The 13,523-nt window shown below is 55.4% G+C and overlaps 1 protein-coding gene across 4 annotated transcripts in view; it reads left to right on the top strand.

The window, feature by feature from the left end:
* The window catches only part of LOC148648692 (voltage-dependent T-type calcium channel subunit alpha-1I-like), a 144,976-nt gene extending 131,684 nt beyond the window's left edge, over positions 1-13,292 (top strand). For 3 of the 4 annotated variants that reach the window (XM_088606500.1, XM_088606499.1, XM_088606501.1), the window contains 12 exons: positions 175-326; positions 437-546; positions 1,065-1,198; positions 1,860-1,930; positions 3,509-3,587; positions 4,161-4,282; positions 5,370-5,783; positions 7,939-8,085; positions 8,781-8,915; positions 9,516-9,663; positions 10,365-10,564; positions 10,985-13,292. In XM_088606500.1, the coding sequence (XP_088462626.1) occupies positions 175-326; positions 437-546; positions 1,065-1,198; positions 1,860-1,930; positions 3,509-3,587; positions 4,161-4,282; positions 5,370-5,783; positions 7,939-8,085; positions 8,781-8,915; positions 9,516-9,663; positions 10,365-10,564; positions 10,985-11,725 (2,453 nt within the window). In that variant the 3' untranslated portion in view covers positions 11,726-13,292. Of the gene's footprint in view, positions 1-174; positions 327-436; positions 547-1,064; positions 1,199-1,859; positions 1,931-3,508; positions 3,588-4,160; positions 4,283-5,369; positions 5,784-7,938; positions 8,086-8,780; positions 8,916-9,515; positions 9,664-10,364; positions 10,565-10,876 lie in introns of all 4 variants that reach the window. The other variant, XM_088606502.1, reaches the window with a different exon arrangement.
* Positions 13,293-13,523: the final 231 nt, after the last annotated feature.

The raw sequence follows: 13,523 nt of genomic DNA, 5'->3' as shown, positions 1-13,523 counted from the left end.
AGCAAGTTCAGAGCTAGTGTACGACATAGTGGGGGACTCTCCGCGCTGTGCAGAATTGACTGCGGTGCGCTCTCCTCGCTGCGGGGACTCGGGAACAGGAGAGCTGCTTTGCAGTGATCTCTCCCTTGTGTCTACCTCCCCTCCTCCTGCCCCCCCCCTCTCTCCTGCTCTCAGAGGCACAGAAGCTGCCCTATTACGCCAGCTACAGCCCAGTGCGGCTGATGATCCACTCTCTGTGCACCAGTCACTACCTGGACCTCTTCATCACCGTCATCATCTGCGTCAACGTGGTCACCATGTCCCTGGAGCACTACAGCCAGCCTCCGGTGAGTTCACCCCCCCCACCTCTCTGCAGGTATAGTTGGACCCCTTTTCCGCCCCTATATCGTGCCCACCGAGCCTGCACTCACTGTGTCTACCTCTGTGTCTGCACCAGTCCCTGGAGACGGCGCTGAAGTACTGCAACTACCTCTTCACCACCACCTTCGTCCTGGAGGCCGTGCTGAAGCTGATCGCCTTCGGGTTCCGCCGCTTCTTCAAGGACAGGTACCGCCGCGCCGTCTTCATGTTCTCGTCTCTTGTTCGCGTGTGTTCTAGCACATAACCGAGGGCAGCACCCGTGTCTGCAGGAGCACTGCGCTCCAAGTAAACAAAATGAAAACAAAAGCACCGCGATCGGACCTCAGCGACTGAGCCGCGAAGTTCCCGGCCCGAACCGCGCGCGGCTCACCGCTGTGGAAACTGCGCGGTGCCGATTGAACCGTATCACGCCTCCTGGAGAAACTCTGCACGATCGTGGGGCTGGAGCCCTTACAGGCCCCCCCCATCCTCAATCCGGCAGTGCTCTCTCTCAGGAGAAACTCGCCAGACGATCCCGCTGGATCCTTCTGTACTGGGGGGGGGGGGCACATAAGTTGTTTCCCGCGCAGTCGACACAGAAGCGGTCCCGCCCAGGGCGATGAGGTCGGAGACTTCCTGTGCGCGCGGCTGAATTCCCTCCCCCCCCGTCGTCGGCCCTCCGCTCGCGGTCACCCTGCATGTCCTTGTGCGCCCCCCCGCCCCAGGTGGAACCAGCTGGATCTGGCCATCGTGCTGCTGTCGGTGATGGGGATCACTCTGGAGGAGATCGAGATCAACGCGGCCCTGCCCATCAACCCCACCATCATCCGGATCATGAGAGTGCTGCGGATCGCCAGGGGTGAGTCTGGAGGCCGAGGCTGGAGGTGGGGATTTGGGGGGGAGTCTGTCGGCCGCAGGGCACGATTGCTGAGTCCCCCTCTGTGCTCGGCAGCGTGGATGTGCAGACCGAAGAGTCCAGATATAACTTAGAGTTATATAAGCTCTCTGGGATCCATGACAAAAGCTCTGTGTGTTATTCAGGAATAGATTTCTTCAGGAATAGATTTGCTACTTACAGCTATTGACCCTCCCTTATTGCTCATTCCAGCTCTCTTGTGTCTTTTGTGCTCTTTATGAAGATTATAGCTGGTCTTTAAGGCAGAGTCATAACCTGAGTCTTGCATGCAGGGGATGTTTCTGGATGTATCTCCAGACTTCTCCCGAATGTTAGCCGCAGGACAGGGGCCTGGTGGTCCGGTGTTTAAGGCAAAGGTCTTGGATCAAACAGTTGTGGGTGTTTTCTGTAGTAAAACCCAAAGAGCCCGAAAAGAACCTAGAGCTACTCTTCTCGTCCTTTCTGTCTCTCTCTCATTCCTCTCATCTCCCTGTCTCTCTCTCCTCTCCTCGCCCTCTCTGTCTCTCTCTCCTCTAATCGCCCTCTCTGTCTCTCTCTCCTCTCCTCGCCCTCTCTGTCTCTCTCTCCTCTAATCGCCCTCTCTGTCTGTCTCTCTCTTGGTCAGTGCTGAAGCTGTTGAAGATGGCCACTGGCATGAGAGCGTTGCTGGACACAGTGGTGCAGGCCCTGCCTCAGGTACGGTGAATGTCTCTCTCTGTCCTTCTCTCCATCGCCTTTCTCCTCTCTCTCCTCCTACCTCTCTCTATCCCCTTTCTCCCCTCTCTCCCTCTCAATTTCCATTCAAGAACCTTTTTTGGCCTGACTGGTGAATTTCAGTGTTGCTGAAGCGTGTACAAACAACACAACATCTACAGACATTTACAACACAGACACGTCATAAGATGTTAACATACAACATACAGAGCATTATTGGGAGACAGGCTCAGTGTTCCTCAGGGTGCGACAGGAGATCACATACTGGGCTGCCAGTCCAACTCCCTGCCCCAGGTGACAGAACAGCCCCTGCATTGACACACGTTGACAAGAGAGTGGCCGGTTTTAGATGAGTGGATTCTCATCCCCAGGAATAAATCTCGATCTGGAAAGCGCCCCCTGTGAATACTAGTGTAACGTGCTGCCTGTTTAACGTTTAGCCCTTGTTTCACTGAGTGAAAGAGAGCACTTTGCCTGTATTTTTAGTTTGACCTTTCGTGGTACGGCCCTGATGAAGTACAGACTGGCCAGAAACAAAATGCGTAGTCTTCACAGTTTCCCCCAGAGAGGGGGGCAGGTCTCTCTCTCTCCATGCACTTTGTGCCGGTGTCTCAGTGAGACGGCGTCTCAGTGGATGTGTTACCAGAGGCACGACCAGGCCTTCTGAGGGCAGGCTCCAGCTCATGAGATCCAGCCTCCTTGCTTGGGATCCAGGGATAATAAGTGGCAATAAAATCAGATGCTTTTGCCAAGACGTCCATCTTTCATTAATCTATATCCCTCCGCTGAATTTCAAGGACATCTGGAGAGTAATTAACAGGGGAAGTGAATAATGAGCCCTTCACTAAATGCTTTATTGGGTAATTAGCAGGAAGGAGCGGTTTTTTTTTTTAAAAGAGCCTACTGCTCGAAAAGATGGATTTTTTAAAAATGAATTTCCCATTCCATACAGTACCGTTCCTTGCAGGCTTTTGAACAAAAATGGCCAGATCAGCCCCACGTGTCTCTGCGGCTGTTGGGCTGTGTGAGCTCCCTTCTTCTTGTTCACCCCCTGACACGTCTCTCACCCTTCTGTGGGCTTGCTCACGGTCCTCGCTGTCCAGACGTGTGTGTTGGGGTATCGGCCCACAACACTCACAGCAGCTGTCGAAACTCCAGACCGACCCCCTGCGCAGGCCCCTTGCTCCAATCTAACAGCCTGAAAGATAGCCTGGATTTGCAGACTTAAAAATCTCGGCTGTCGATATGTGATCAATACCCGAGGGCGATGAGAGCACGTCTCCTTCTCCTTCTCAGGAAAAATACCTCAAACATCCAATGTAATGTAAACGGATCCAGGGATCTTCTTACAGTTGCATCACTGAAGCGGTTGATTGAAGGGGATGTATTTAGCATGAGCAGCTAACACTGTTTGCTTACTTGATTGACAGAGATTTTCAACCGCACAGTGAGGTTTTCTTTCACGACACTATGCTGTTTAGCTGAGCCTGGCCCAGGGTGCGATTATCCTGGCTGTGCTGTGTAAGGTAACGTTGCTGCTCTTACACTCTTCTGTTTCAGGTGGGAAACCTGGGGCTGCTGTTCATGTTGCTGTTCTTCATCTACGCAGCGCTGGGCGTTGAGCTGTTCGGAGAGCTGGGTGAGTGAGAAGCACGAGGTGTGAGCTCAGGTGTAGCCCGGTACAAAAACACACAATGGAGCACAGTCAGGTTGGCTAGGTTTCTAGTCCATACAGCCCGGAGATCACAGCCAGGGTCCCAGTCCAGGATGAGCCCCTACAGCCTAGAGATCACAGCCAGGGTCCCAGTCCAGGATGGGCCCCTACAGGCCAGAGATCACAGCCAGGGTCCCAGTCCGGGATGAGCCCCTACACTACAGTCTGGAGATCACAGCCAGGATCAGAAATGTGATAAAACCATGGCAGTACTAACAAGGAAACCACAACATTTCAATGGATAGAATAAACAAAGGAAAATCCCAGATCACAGCAAAGATTACAAAGCAAAGAAAGTTCTTTCCTTCCAGCACCACTGTTAAATTATCTTTATCTTCTACCTTTGTTCACTATCTTTCCCAGTGTGAGCTTTCAGCTGGGAATAGGCACATAACAAAAGCTTGAACACATCAGCCAGCTGTTGTTGGGATAGCAGGTGATCAGTAGGGTCACCAGCCGGGAAGGCGGTTTCAGTCCCTCTTCAATCTCTCCCGACAGTGTGCAACGCAGACTACCCCTGCGAGGGAATGAGTCGCCACGCCACCTTCGAGAACTTCGGCATGGCGTTCCTCACGCTCTTCCAGGTGTCCACCGGGGACAACTGGAACGGGATCATGAAGGTGAGGTGGCCGCCTGCTCTCTTTCCCAGCCACACAGGGTCCATCACAGAGTACACACAGGGTCCACCACAGGGCACACACAGGGTCCATCACAGAGTACACACAGGGTCCACCACAGGGCACACACAGGGTCCATCACAGGGCACACACAGGGTCCATCACAGAGTACAGACAGGGTCCACCACAGGGCACACACAGGGTCCACCACAGGGCACACACAGGGCACACACAGGGCACACACAGGGTCCACCACAGAGTACACACAGGGTCCACCACAGGGCACACACAGGGTCCATCACAGGGCACACACAGGGTCCATCACAGAGTACAGACAGGGTCCACCACAGGGCACACACAGGGTCCATCACAGAACACACACAGGTCCATCACAGGGCACACACAGGGTCCATCACAGAGTACAGACAGGGTCCACCAAAGGCACACACAGGGTCCACCACAGGGCACACACAGGGTCCATCACAGGGCACACACAGGGTCCACCAAAGGCACACACAGGGTCCATCACAGAGTACAGACAGGGTCCATCACAGGGCACACACAGGGTCCACCACAGGGCACACACAGGGTCCATCACAGAGTACAGACAGGGTCCATCACAGAACACACACAGGGTCCACCACAGGGCACACACAGGGTCCATCACAGAACACACACAGGGTCCATCACAGAGTACAGACAGGGTCCACCACAGGGCACACACAGGGTCCATCACAGGGCACACACAGGGTCCATCACAGGACACACACAGGGTCCATCACAGGACACACACAGGGTCCATCACAGGGCACACACAGGGTCCACCACAGAACAAACACAGGGTCCACCACAGGGCACACACATGGTCCACCACAGGGCACAGACAGGGTCCATCACAGGGCACACACAGGGCACACACAGGGTCCACCACAAGGCACACACAGGGCACACACATTCACAGACACAAACACAGACATGCACACACTCACACCAGTGTGGGGGGGGGGGGGGGCATTGCCCAGTAACACCCTGGCAGGGTCTGAGTCAGACAAAGCGCGACGCTGACGCCCGGCCGTGTCCCTTCTGGCAGGACACCCTGCGGGACTGCCCCAGCGGGGAGCAGGGCTGCCTGAGCAGCCTGCAGTTCATCTCGCCGCTGTACTTCGTGAGCTTCGTGCTGACGGCGCAGTTCGTGCTCATCAACGTGGTGGTGGCCGTGCTCATGAAGCACCTGGACGACTCCAACAAGGAGGCGCAGGAGGACGCCGAGATGGACGCCGAGATCGAGCTGGAGCTGGCCCAGGGCGGGCTGTGCTGCCTGGGGGGGCTGGGCGGCGGCGGAGGAGGAGGAGGGGGGGGCGGCGGGGCGGGAGACGGGGGAGGGGGGAAGCGGGGCGGGGGGGGAGGGTGCAGCACCTCCACCTCCTCCGCCCCGGTCCCCCTGCCCCACGCCCGCGACCGCCACGACCCCTGTGACCCCCGCAAGCTCTACTCCCCAGCCCAGGTGAGCCCCCGCTGCTCGTTCTGATGCGGCCACGTCCGGCGGTGGTCCCGGGACATCAGGACCCCTGGGGAACTTTCCCAGTGAGTGACAGCGGAGGTGCCGGATGGGCAGGGTGGCACCCCCCCCTGCCCACTCGACAGCTGAAGGGGGAGGAGTCTGCCTCAGCCACTGAGCCCCCTGCCTCTGGCCCTGGGTCCCAGGGAGGGCAGATCCCTGCGCAAGGAGCACAAGACGGGGTGTGGAAGGGAGGGGGAGGGGGGGCGCATAATAAGCGCGGAGGATCGGGAACCCACCGTACCTCGAAACCAGAGCCTCGCTGGCGAGAGTCGCCATGGCAACAGGTCCTGTTCGGATGCTCGCCGACGCACTGGGAAGAATGGATGGTGGGGTGGGGGGGGGGGGAGATGGGTGATAAAATGGGGGGGTCACGTTGCCCCATGCTGGAAGAGTGCGGCGAGCGCCGCACTCCGGGAAGAGAGAAGAAAGGTGAGGGAGCGGAAGACGAGGGAGAGAGGCGTTTTTTTCCGGAGCCGCCTGCCAATTCCTTTATCCGCGTCTGTTGATTCGGGGAAAGAGAAAAGATCTGTCGTGCTCCCGGCAGGAGGGGCCGCCCGGCTCTTTCCCTTATCTCTCCCGACAGATCCCCGGGCTTCATCAAAGCTTCGGCCCCATAAAGAAAGAGAGATTAATAAACGAGGCCTAATTTCCTGGGGAGATAAGGGGCCTGTAGATTGGATTCGGCATCATTTGCTCTTTCATTGCCTCTTCAATGGAGCTCAGCGTTCGACACACACACACACACACACACACACACACACACACACACACACACACACACACACACACACACAGGCTGTCAGGGTGAGAGGAGTGAGTAACACACTCCACTTGTCTCTGTCGCTGCCGGGCAGCCGCTGGGTCACGGGGAAAGAGCTCCAGTATCTCTCTGCCTGATCTGCCTGTCCAAACCGGTCCAGCGCTGGCCGGTATACCTTAGGAGAGACAGGTGGACAGACATGTACTGTGCAGGGAGCATCTTTTCATGTCTGCGGCGTGTTTAATAGCCACGAGTCGCTCTGAATGATGGGAGTACATACTGTATATGCCAGTTTCGCAGTGCTAGAAGACAGAACCATCAGAGCTAACTTCTCAATTGGCTTAAGGTAGATGGAATAAAGCGAACCACAAAAACTCATCCCAAACATGACAGGTCTCCCCTGTAAGATACATACTGTACATGCATGTTTGTCACTGGCCAGAAAGAGGGATCATCAGGCTTATAAGGGCAGGATAGCTGGCTGGCGTAGCTGCTGACGTTGGGCTTCATGTGCAGTGGAGCTCAGCTTTGCTTTTAGTGTTCTGAAACAGCCAGAGTTAATTATACAGGTCGTCCATCACCTGTGCTTTACTGTAGCTGCTCTGTGGCTCAATCACAGAGCCTCCAATGCGATCAGTCTGACAGATCTGTGTGCGTATACCGTATTCGTGCCAGCTGAACTCTTTCGAGGGCCTCAGTATGAAGAAAGAGAGAAGAACTGCAGGTTGTTAGTAACTGCAGAAAGCTCTGGCTGTGCGCCGTCGAGCCATGACGGTTTGGGCTGCGGGAAATCGGCAGCCAAATTAGCAGGGTGCGGCGCGCGAGGGTCAGCCGGCGTGCTCACAGCCCTGAACAGCGCAGGGCCTGTCAATCAAGCCCTTGACAGAGGGCCGCCCTGGGGCTTCACAGCAGGAGGCCAGTCTGCGTGCTGCTCCATGCCGAGCGCCGTATTGACTGGCTCTGCCTGCGCTTGGTTTCCCCTTACACAAGACACACCACCTCCTGACCAGCTGCCCAAGCTGGACTGCGCTTTGCGGCATGTTCACATGCCCTGGGCACCTCAAGCCTGGGCAGTCTGCTCAAAGATCAGGAACGCTGTTGCATGTTAGAAAGATCCAGCAGAAACAACGGAATTTGACTCGGTGTGCTTGGAAACGTGCTCTTCCTTGGAATATGAAATTCTGCCCATTTGGCTTCTTTCCAGAAGGGATTGTGTGACAGACAGAAATTCAGTGCTCCATTACTTGCACAGAACAATTAATACAGCATGTCCCCTTGGTACTGAAACCCCAACTTTATTATGCACCTACCCCCTCCCTCTCCCCTCCTGCCCCGCAGGAGAGCCTGTGGCTGGACAGCGTGTCCCTGCTCATCAAGGACTCCTTCGAGGGGGAGCTGCTGATGATCGACAACCTCTCCGGCTCTGTCTTCCACCACTACTCCTCCCCGCCGGTGTGCAAGGACTGCCGCCACCACCGGCAAGAGGTGCTTACTCACTCGGGTCTGCTGGGAAAGACGGGCTCCCACACAGCCGCGCACACCAACACCCACCCCGACTCACCTCGACCCACTCAGACCCAACAACACCCACCCCGACTCACCTCGACCCACTCAGACCCAACAACACCCACCCCGACTCACCTCGACCCACTCAGACTTACCAACACCCACCCCGACTCACCTCAACCCACTCAGACCCACCAACACCCACCCCGACTCACCTCGACCCACTCAGACCCAACAACACCCACCCTGACCCACCAACATCCACCCAGACCCACCCAGACCCACTACGAACCACCCAGACCCACTCCGACCCACCAACACCCACCCCGACCCACCAACACCCACCCAGACCCACTCTGACCCACTCTGAACCACTCCAAACCACTCTGACCCACTCAGACCCACCAACACCCACCCAGACCCACCCAGACCCACTCCGACTCACTCCGAACCACTCTGACCCACCCAGACCCACTCAGACACGCAGGCTTGTGCTCGAATCCACGCTCAGTCACACACGGATACACACTAATAGGCCACATCCAGGCAGTTTCAGATCAGGAACAGGTAATTTTCCTGCAGAACCATTTTCCTGAGCTTATCTTTTTGGTTAACGTGTTATGAGGGCAAAATGAAACACTTTTTGACTTCCTCTGCCTCTCCGTCTCTCAAAGATCCGATTGGCCGAGGTGGAGCAGGCGTCTCTGATGTCAGAGCAGATGTCGGACAAGTCCTCGTCATTGGCGCTGCCTGATGACCTCAGCCTGGACGACCACAGCGTGTACCAGCTCCTAGTGCGGGATGGCAAGGTGGGGGGCTGGCGCAGGCTGATGACATCACTCTAATCACTACCAACTAGATAGCCACAGCAGAGTTCATTTACAGTAGATGTACCTCCTGTGAAGGGTATTGGCAGTGTGGACACATTTCAAATGCAAATAGGGACTTACCCAGCGTATGAGTCATGTGCTGGTGGAGGAGAAGAATGTAAGAAAGGTTATAAATGAGGGGAGACCAATAAGCCTAACTATCTTGGGATTTTTAGTAGCTCAGTGATAAGAGAAGCTCATCTTGAAAGAAGCCTGTTTATCAGCTTTTGACAGTGTAGCTGGGTTACACGTTCCAGACTCCCACAACCCTTTGTGGTAATTCATGCCTCCTGGCTTCAGCGTTAAATTGAGTTCCTCATCACATTCTGATATTTAAATGATGTTCAAGAACGCAGGGAACTGAAGAAGGTATTGCAAAGACCCAATACACACAACCCCATGATTGTGGGAGATCTTTATTATCACCTATTAGATGCCATTAAGCTGAAGATTTCAGGGTGATCGGGGAGGCAGGAAACAGGCTGTAACCCCTGTGCGTCTGTGCTGATGGCCTGCTCTTGGTGTGCTCCGTGTGCACAGGAAGAGAGAGGAAGCAGTGAGTCCCGCAGTTCTGAGGAGCTAGGGGGAAGCCAACCTGGAGGTCAAGGGTCGCTGCCCCAGAGCCCAGGGGCAGAGGATGGGGGAGCGCTGTTTGAGCTGGGCAGCCAGCTCCCCTGTCCCAGCGCAGGTACCCCTGAATGAGCAGCTGGCAGCTTCCATTACTGATACATTACTGACTGGCAGCATGGCCCACTGGCACATTGACTGACTGGCATGTTCATTGTCTGACTGGCACACTAACTAACTGGCATGTTGATCGCCTGAATGACACACTGACTAACTGGCATGTTCATTGTCTGAATGACACACTAACTGGCATGTTGATGGCCTGAATGGCACACTGGCTAATGAATGACACACTGACTAATTGGCACATTGATTGACAAAACGGTACACTGATTAACTGTTATCTTGGTTATCTGAATGGCAACTAACTAATAAGTGGCACACTGACCACCTGGCACATTGTCTGACTGAATGGCACACAGATAGACGGACTGGCATCTCGACTGAAAGGTTTATTAATTGGCTGACACACTGATAGATTGTATGGCAATAATTGACTGTCACACAGGCTGGCACACACTGATTGAATGCCGTATTAATTGACGGGCGCAATGACTGGCACAGTGATGGATAGGCACAATTACTGACTTATCACGCTGACTGTTTGAGTTGCCCGCCGGTGCACACAAGAAATGCTGTTGAGTTTTCTGTCGTAATGACACCCCGTGCCGCACGCAAATGACTGAGCCCCCAGGCTGCGCCGAGATCCGGACCCCGGGCCGCGCGAGCGGGTCTCACGCCTCCGCCTGTCTCCTTCTCCAGAGGGGGCCCGCAGTGGCAGCAGGGGGGGCAGCTCGTCTCTCTTTCACCTCCCCGCCGAATTCTTCCACCCCGCCGCGGCCGCGGCCGCCCCCAGCAGCACGGGAGGGCCCCAGAAGAGGGGCGGGGGCAGGCTGACCTCGCCAGCCTCCTGGGCATCCCTGAGGTCTCCTGGCGCCAACAGCAGAGACTTGACCATGCAGGTGAGCCCCGCAGTACCCGATCTGATTGCAGGGCTCCCACCGCCAGCCAGAGGAGAACCCTGGAGGACACGGGTCTCGGCGTCTCACCCCTGACTTGTGGTCTTGTCCTTGTCTAGTCCAGTGGTCCACACCTCTGGTCCTGGAGAGTCCTGGTCCTTCTTATCAGGGGGTTATATAAAGATTCAGCAGTCTTGGAAACAGTGGTTACTTACTGTAGTTAGTAACCAGTGCCTGTGAGCTCGCTGTATTTTATCACTGGGATTTGTTTAGATTTGCTTGCGTGACCTCTGCTCTCTGCTCCCTCTGCTTTAGGGATTTTATCGTGGCCTCTCCCCTGTGGAAGAGTTAACGGTGCTCCTCAGAACCGCTGGCCCACTGGGCACTAACGTTACCCCGTCGTCCTCTCTCTCCCTCCTCCAGCACGCGGCCCTCAGCGATTCCTCCCTGGCTACGGGCAGTTCAGAGGGCAGCTTGCAGACCACGCTGGAGGAGGGCCTGAGCTTCAGCGTCTCCCCCCCCAGGGAGCTGGATCTTCCCCTGTTGTGCCCCCTTCCCAGTGATGACAACACCCCGGCCTTGTGCAGTAACACTCCCCCGGAGCCGGTGGCACAGCGGCACCCCCAGTTCGGCAGCGCAAGGGTGAGACTGGGGGCTGCCGCCAACTCCCCGGCCGCTTTCAGCCTCCAGGCCAGCAGGGGGCACCAGAGGAGTCAAAGCAGCGGGGGCAGCAGCACCAGCCCCAGCTGCAACCGGCAGGACTCCATGGAGCCGTCGGATGACGACCTGGTCATCGGCGGGGGCTCCAGTCAGGCCTGCAACAGCGAGCTCTTGTCCGAGACTCTCAGCAGCATGTCTCTCACTTCGCTGCTCTCGCCGGGCTCCCTGGCTCCCCCTCTGGCGAAGAAGTGCAACAGCACGGGCAGCCTGGACCACGCCAGTCTGAGAGGGACCAAGGAGGGCAGGCTGTTCTATGGCCTGGACCCCCAGGGCTACCTCTTCTCAGCCCCCACCTCCGCCTCCTGGACTGAAGAGGAGGGGGGCAGGCAGAGGGGACGCGGGGAAGAGGAGGTGGGGGACGCAGATAGCGGGGTGCCGGGGGGAAAGGGGCTGGCAGGATACAGCATGAAGAGTATGCCAATGGCATCCAAGAAAAACAGATGAGTCCCCTGGTTTCTCCCGTGACCCCACCCTTCCTCATCTCCCCAGTCTCCCCCTGCCCTCTCTCATCACCAAGCGCGTGTTTTTCGATGGCGGTCTGCAGCCGAACTCCCCCCCGCCCCCCAATCCGTTTCTCTGGTGACGTCCGTCACGTTCGTGTATCCTCACAATCGCGGGGGCTGGCGGGATTGGGTTCAGAGGAAAAACTGTGCGAGAGGGATTTCCCGCGACAGGGGAGGAAGAGAAGGGAGTGGATTTCTTACGCGCCGCCGGAAGGAGCCGGACGAGCACGAGCGAGACGAGGAAAGGCGGGCCCGGAGGGCCGCGTGGCTCTGGTGGTGCTGAATTCTCCCAGCTTGGGGGGGTCCTCGTCTTCTGGCACGTGAACGGGTGGGGAAATACACACGAGCAAAAAAAAACAAACGTGTTGGATTTCGGAAAAACGAGGGGAGAAGAGGATCGAGCCTGCCGTTCTTTCTCGGTCTTGGAAAACACGAGTTGATGTCAGGACAGGCGGGACTGTCCCTTAGACCCTGGCACGTGAAAGCATTAGGAAGCCGGGGGAACTTTGTACAGCCAGCAGCATTTTCTATTTCTAAGAGTCTATTGTTGAGTTGATCGCAAGGTATACAGGCGACGAGCAAATTCCTGAACTTCCCCTCGGAAAGAACGGAGAGAAGAAGAGTGCGGGAGAGGATTTGTGGGAGAGGAGCCTTGGAGTCTGCCGTTATCCCAGTGGCGCTCCTAGGGTGAGGAGAGGCGGGTACCCCGGAGAACCAGCGGGGACAAATCTGCCCGACGGGGGCAAAGAATAAAATACTCATCTCCCTTGCTGCTAATGAAATACAAAACAAAATCAACAGGTTTCGCTTTGGGGGGGAAAAGGACCAGAAGAAATGAGGGAGTGTTCCGTCATCGCCTGGAGTGCAGAGAAATCACAACCAGCCTGCGCCTAGTGGAAACTCTAGTGTGTGCCAGTAGAAATTGGCGTTGGGTTTCTAATGGTCCGAACTGGTAACGGCTCAGCGGTGAGGTACTGCTAACAATGTCCAGTAGAATGGAAAACTCTCTTTACAGCGATGCTGTACTGTACTGGGGTTTGAAGTGTTCGGAAATGGAAGGTACTGGTGGCCAGCAGACACCAAAGTAAACATTTCTACTAGAATTTCCACTAGGGGAAAGAGCACTCTCCTTTCTCTTTTACAGTACCTGCCCGAATCTTGGAATTCTTTCGTTCCTCGCTTTGTACAAGGGGAGTGGAAAGGGTCATGATAAGATTACGCTCGCGTGGTGATATTGTGGTGTGAGCTCAGAACTTTACAAGCAGGGGCGTGTGGAGTTTTTCATTTTATTTTAGAGGTAACGAAGGGACAACGGGTCGCAATGCCTCTCTCTTCTAATCTAGTCTTTAGCTACCATTTTCATTTGTTTTTGAGATTGTTATGCTGCAACGGCTTCCAGTTTTGTATGTGGATAAGAAAGCAAAATGGGGAAGTGGGTATGGTATTCTTTCAGGCCGTTCTGGGAAGGGGGGTGGAGTTTGTGAAGGAAGAAAAAAAAACAACCAAAATTGACAAAAACAGAAAAGAGGGAAGAAGTTCAAGGACAGACTTGAGTTCTGTTAGAATGCTTCCCCAGGGGTACAAGTGACTATGGAATCTGGTTCCAGCAGTTTTTTTTTTAACGAATAAACCAGCAATTTGAAAGCAGGGATTAGAGAGCGCTTTCCCGCAGAAAAAAGGGTGGGTAGGGAGAGAATATTTGAACTCTGGATCCTGGTTTTTGTTTCCTGTCAGAATTA

This window comes from Lepisosteus platostomus, chromosome 14, assembly GCF_059453375.1.
Source record: "Lepisosteus platostomus isolate fLepPlt1 chromosome 14, fLepPlt1.hap1, whole genome shotgun sequence".
Classification (NCBI taxonomy): domain Eukaryota; kingdom Metazoa; phylum Chordata; class Actinopteri; order Semionotiformes; family Lepisosteidae; genus Lepisosteus; species Lepisosteus platostomus.
The sequence above is the reverse complement of the archived record's forward strand: the minus strand, read 5'-3'. Positions and strand labels throughout refer to the sequence as shown.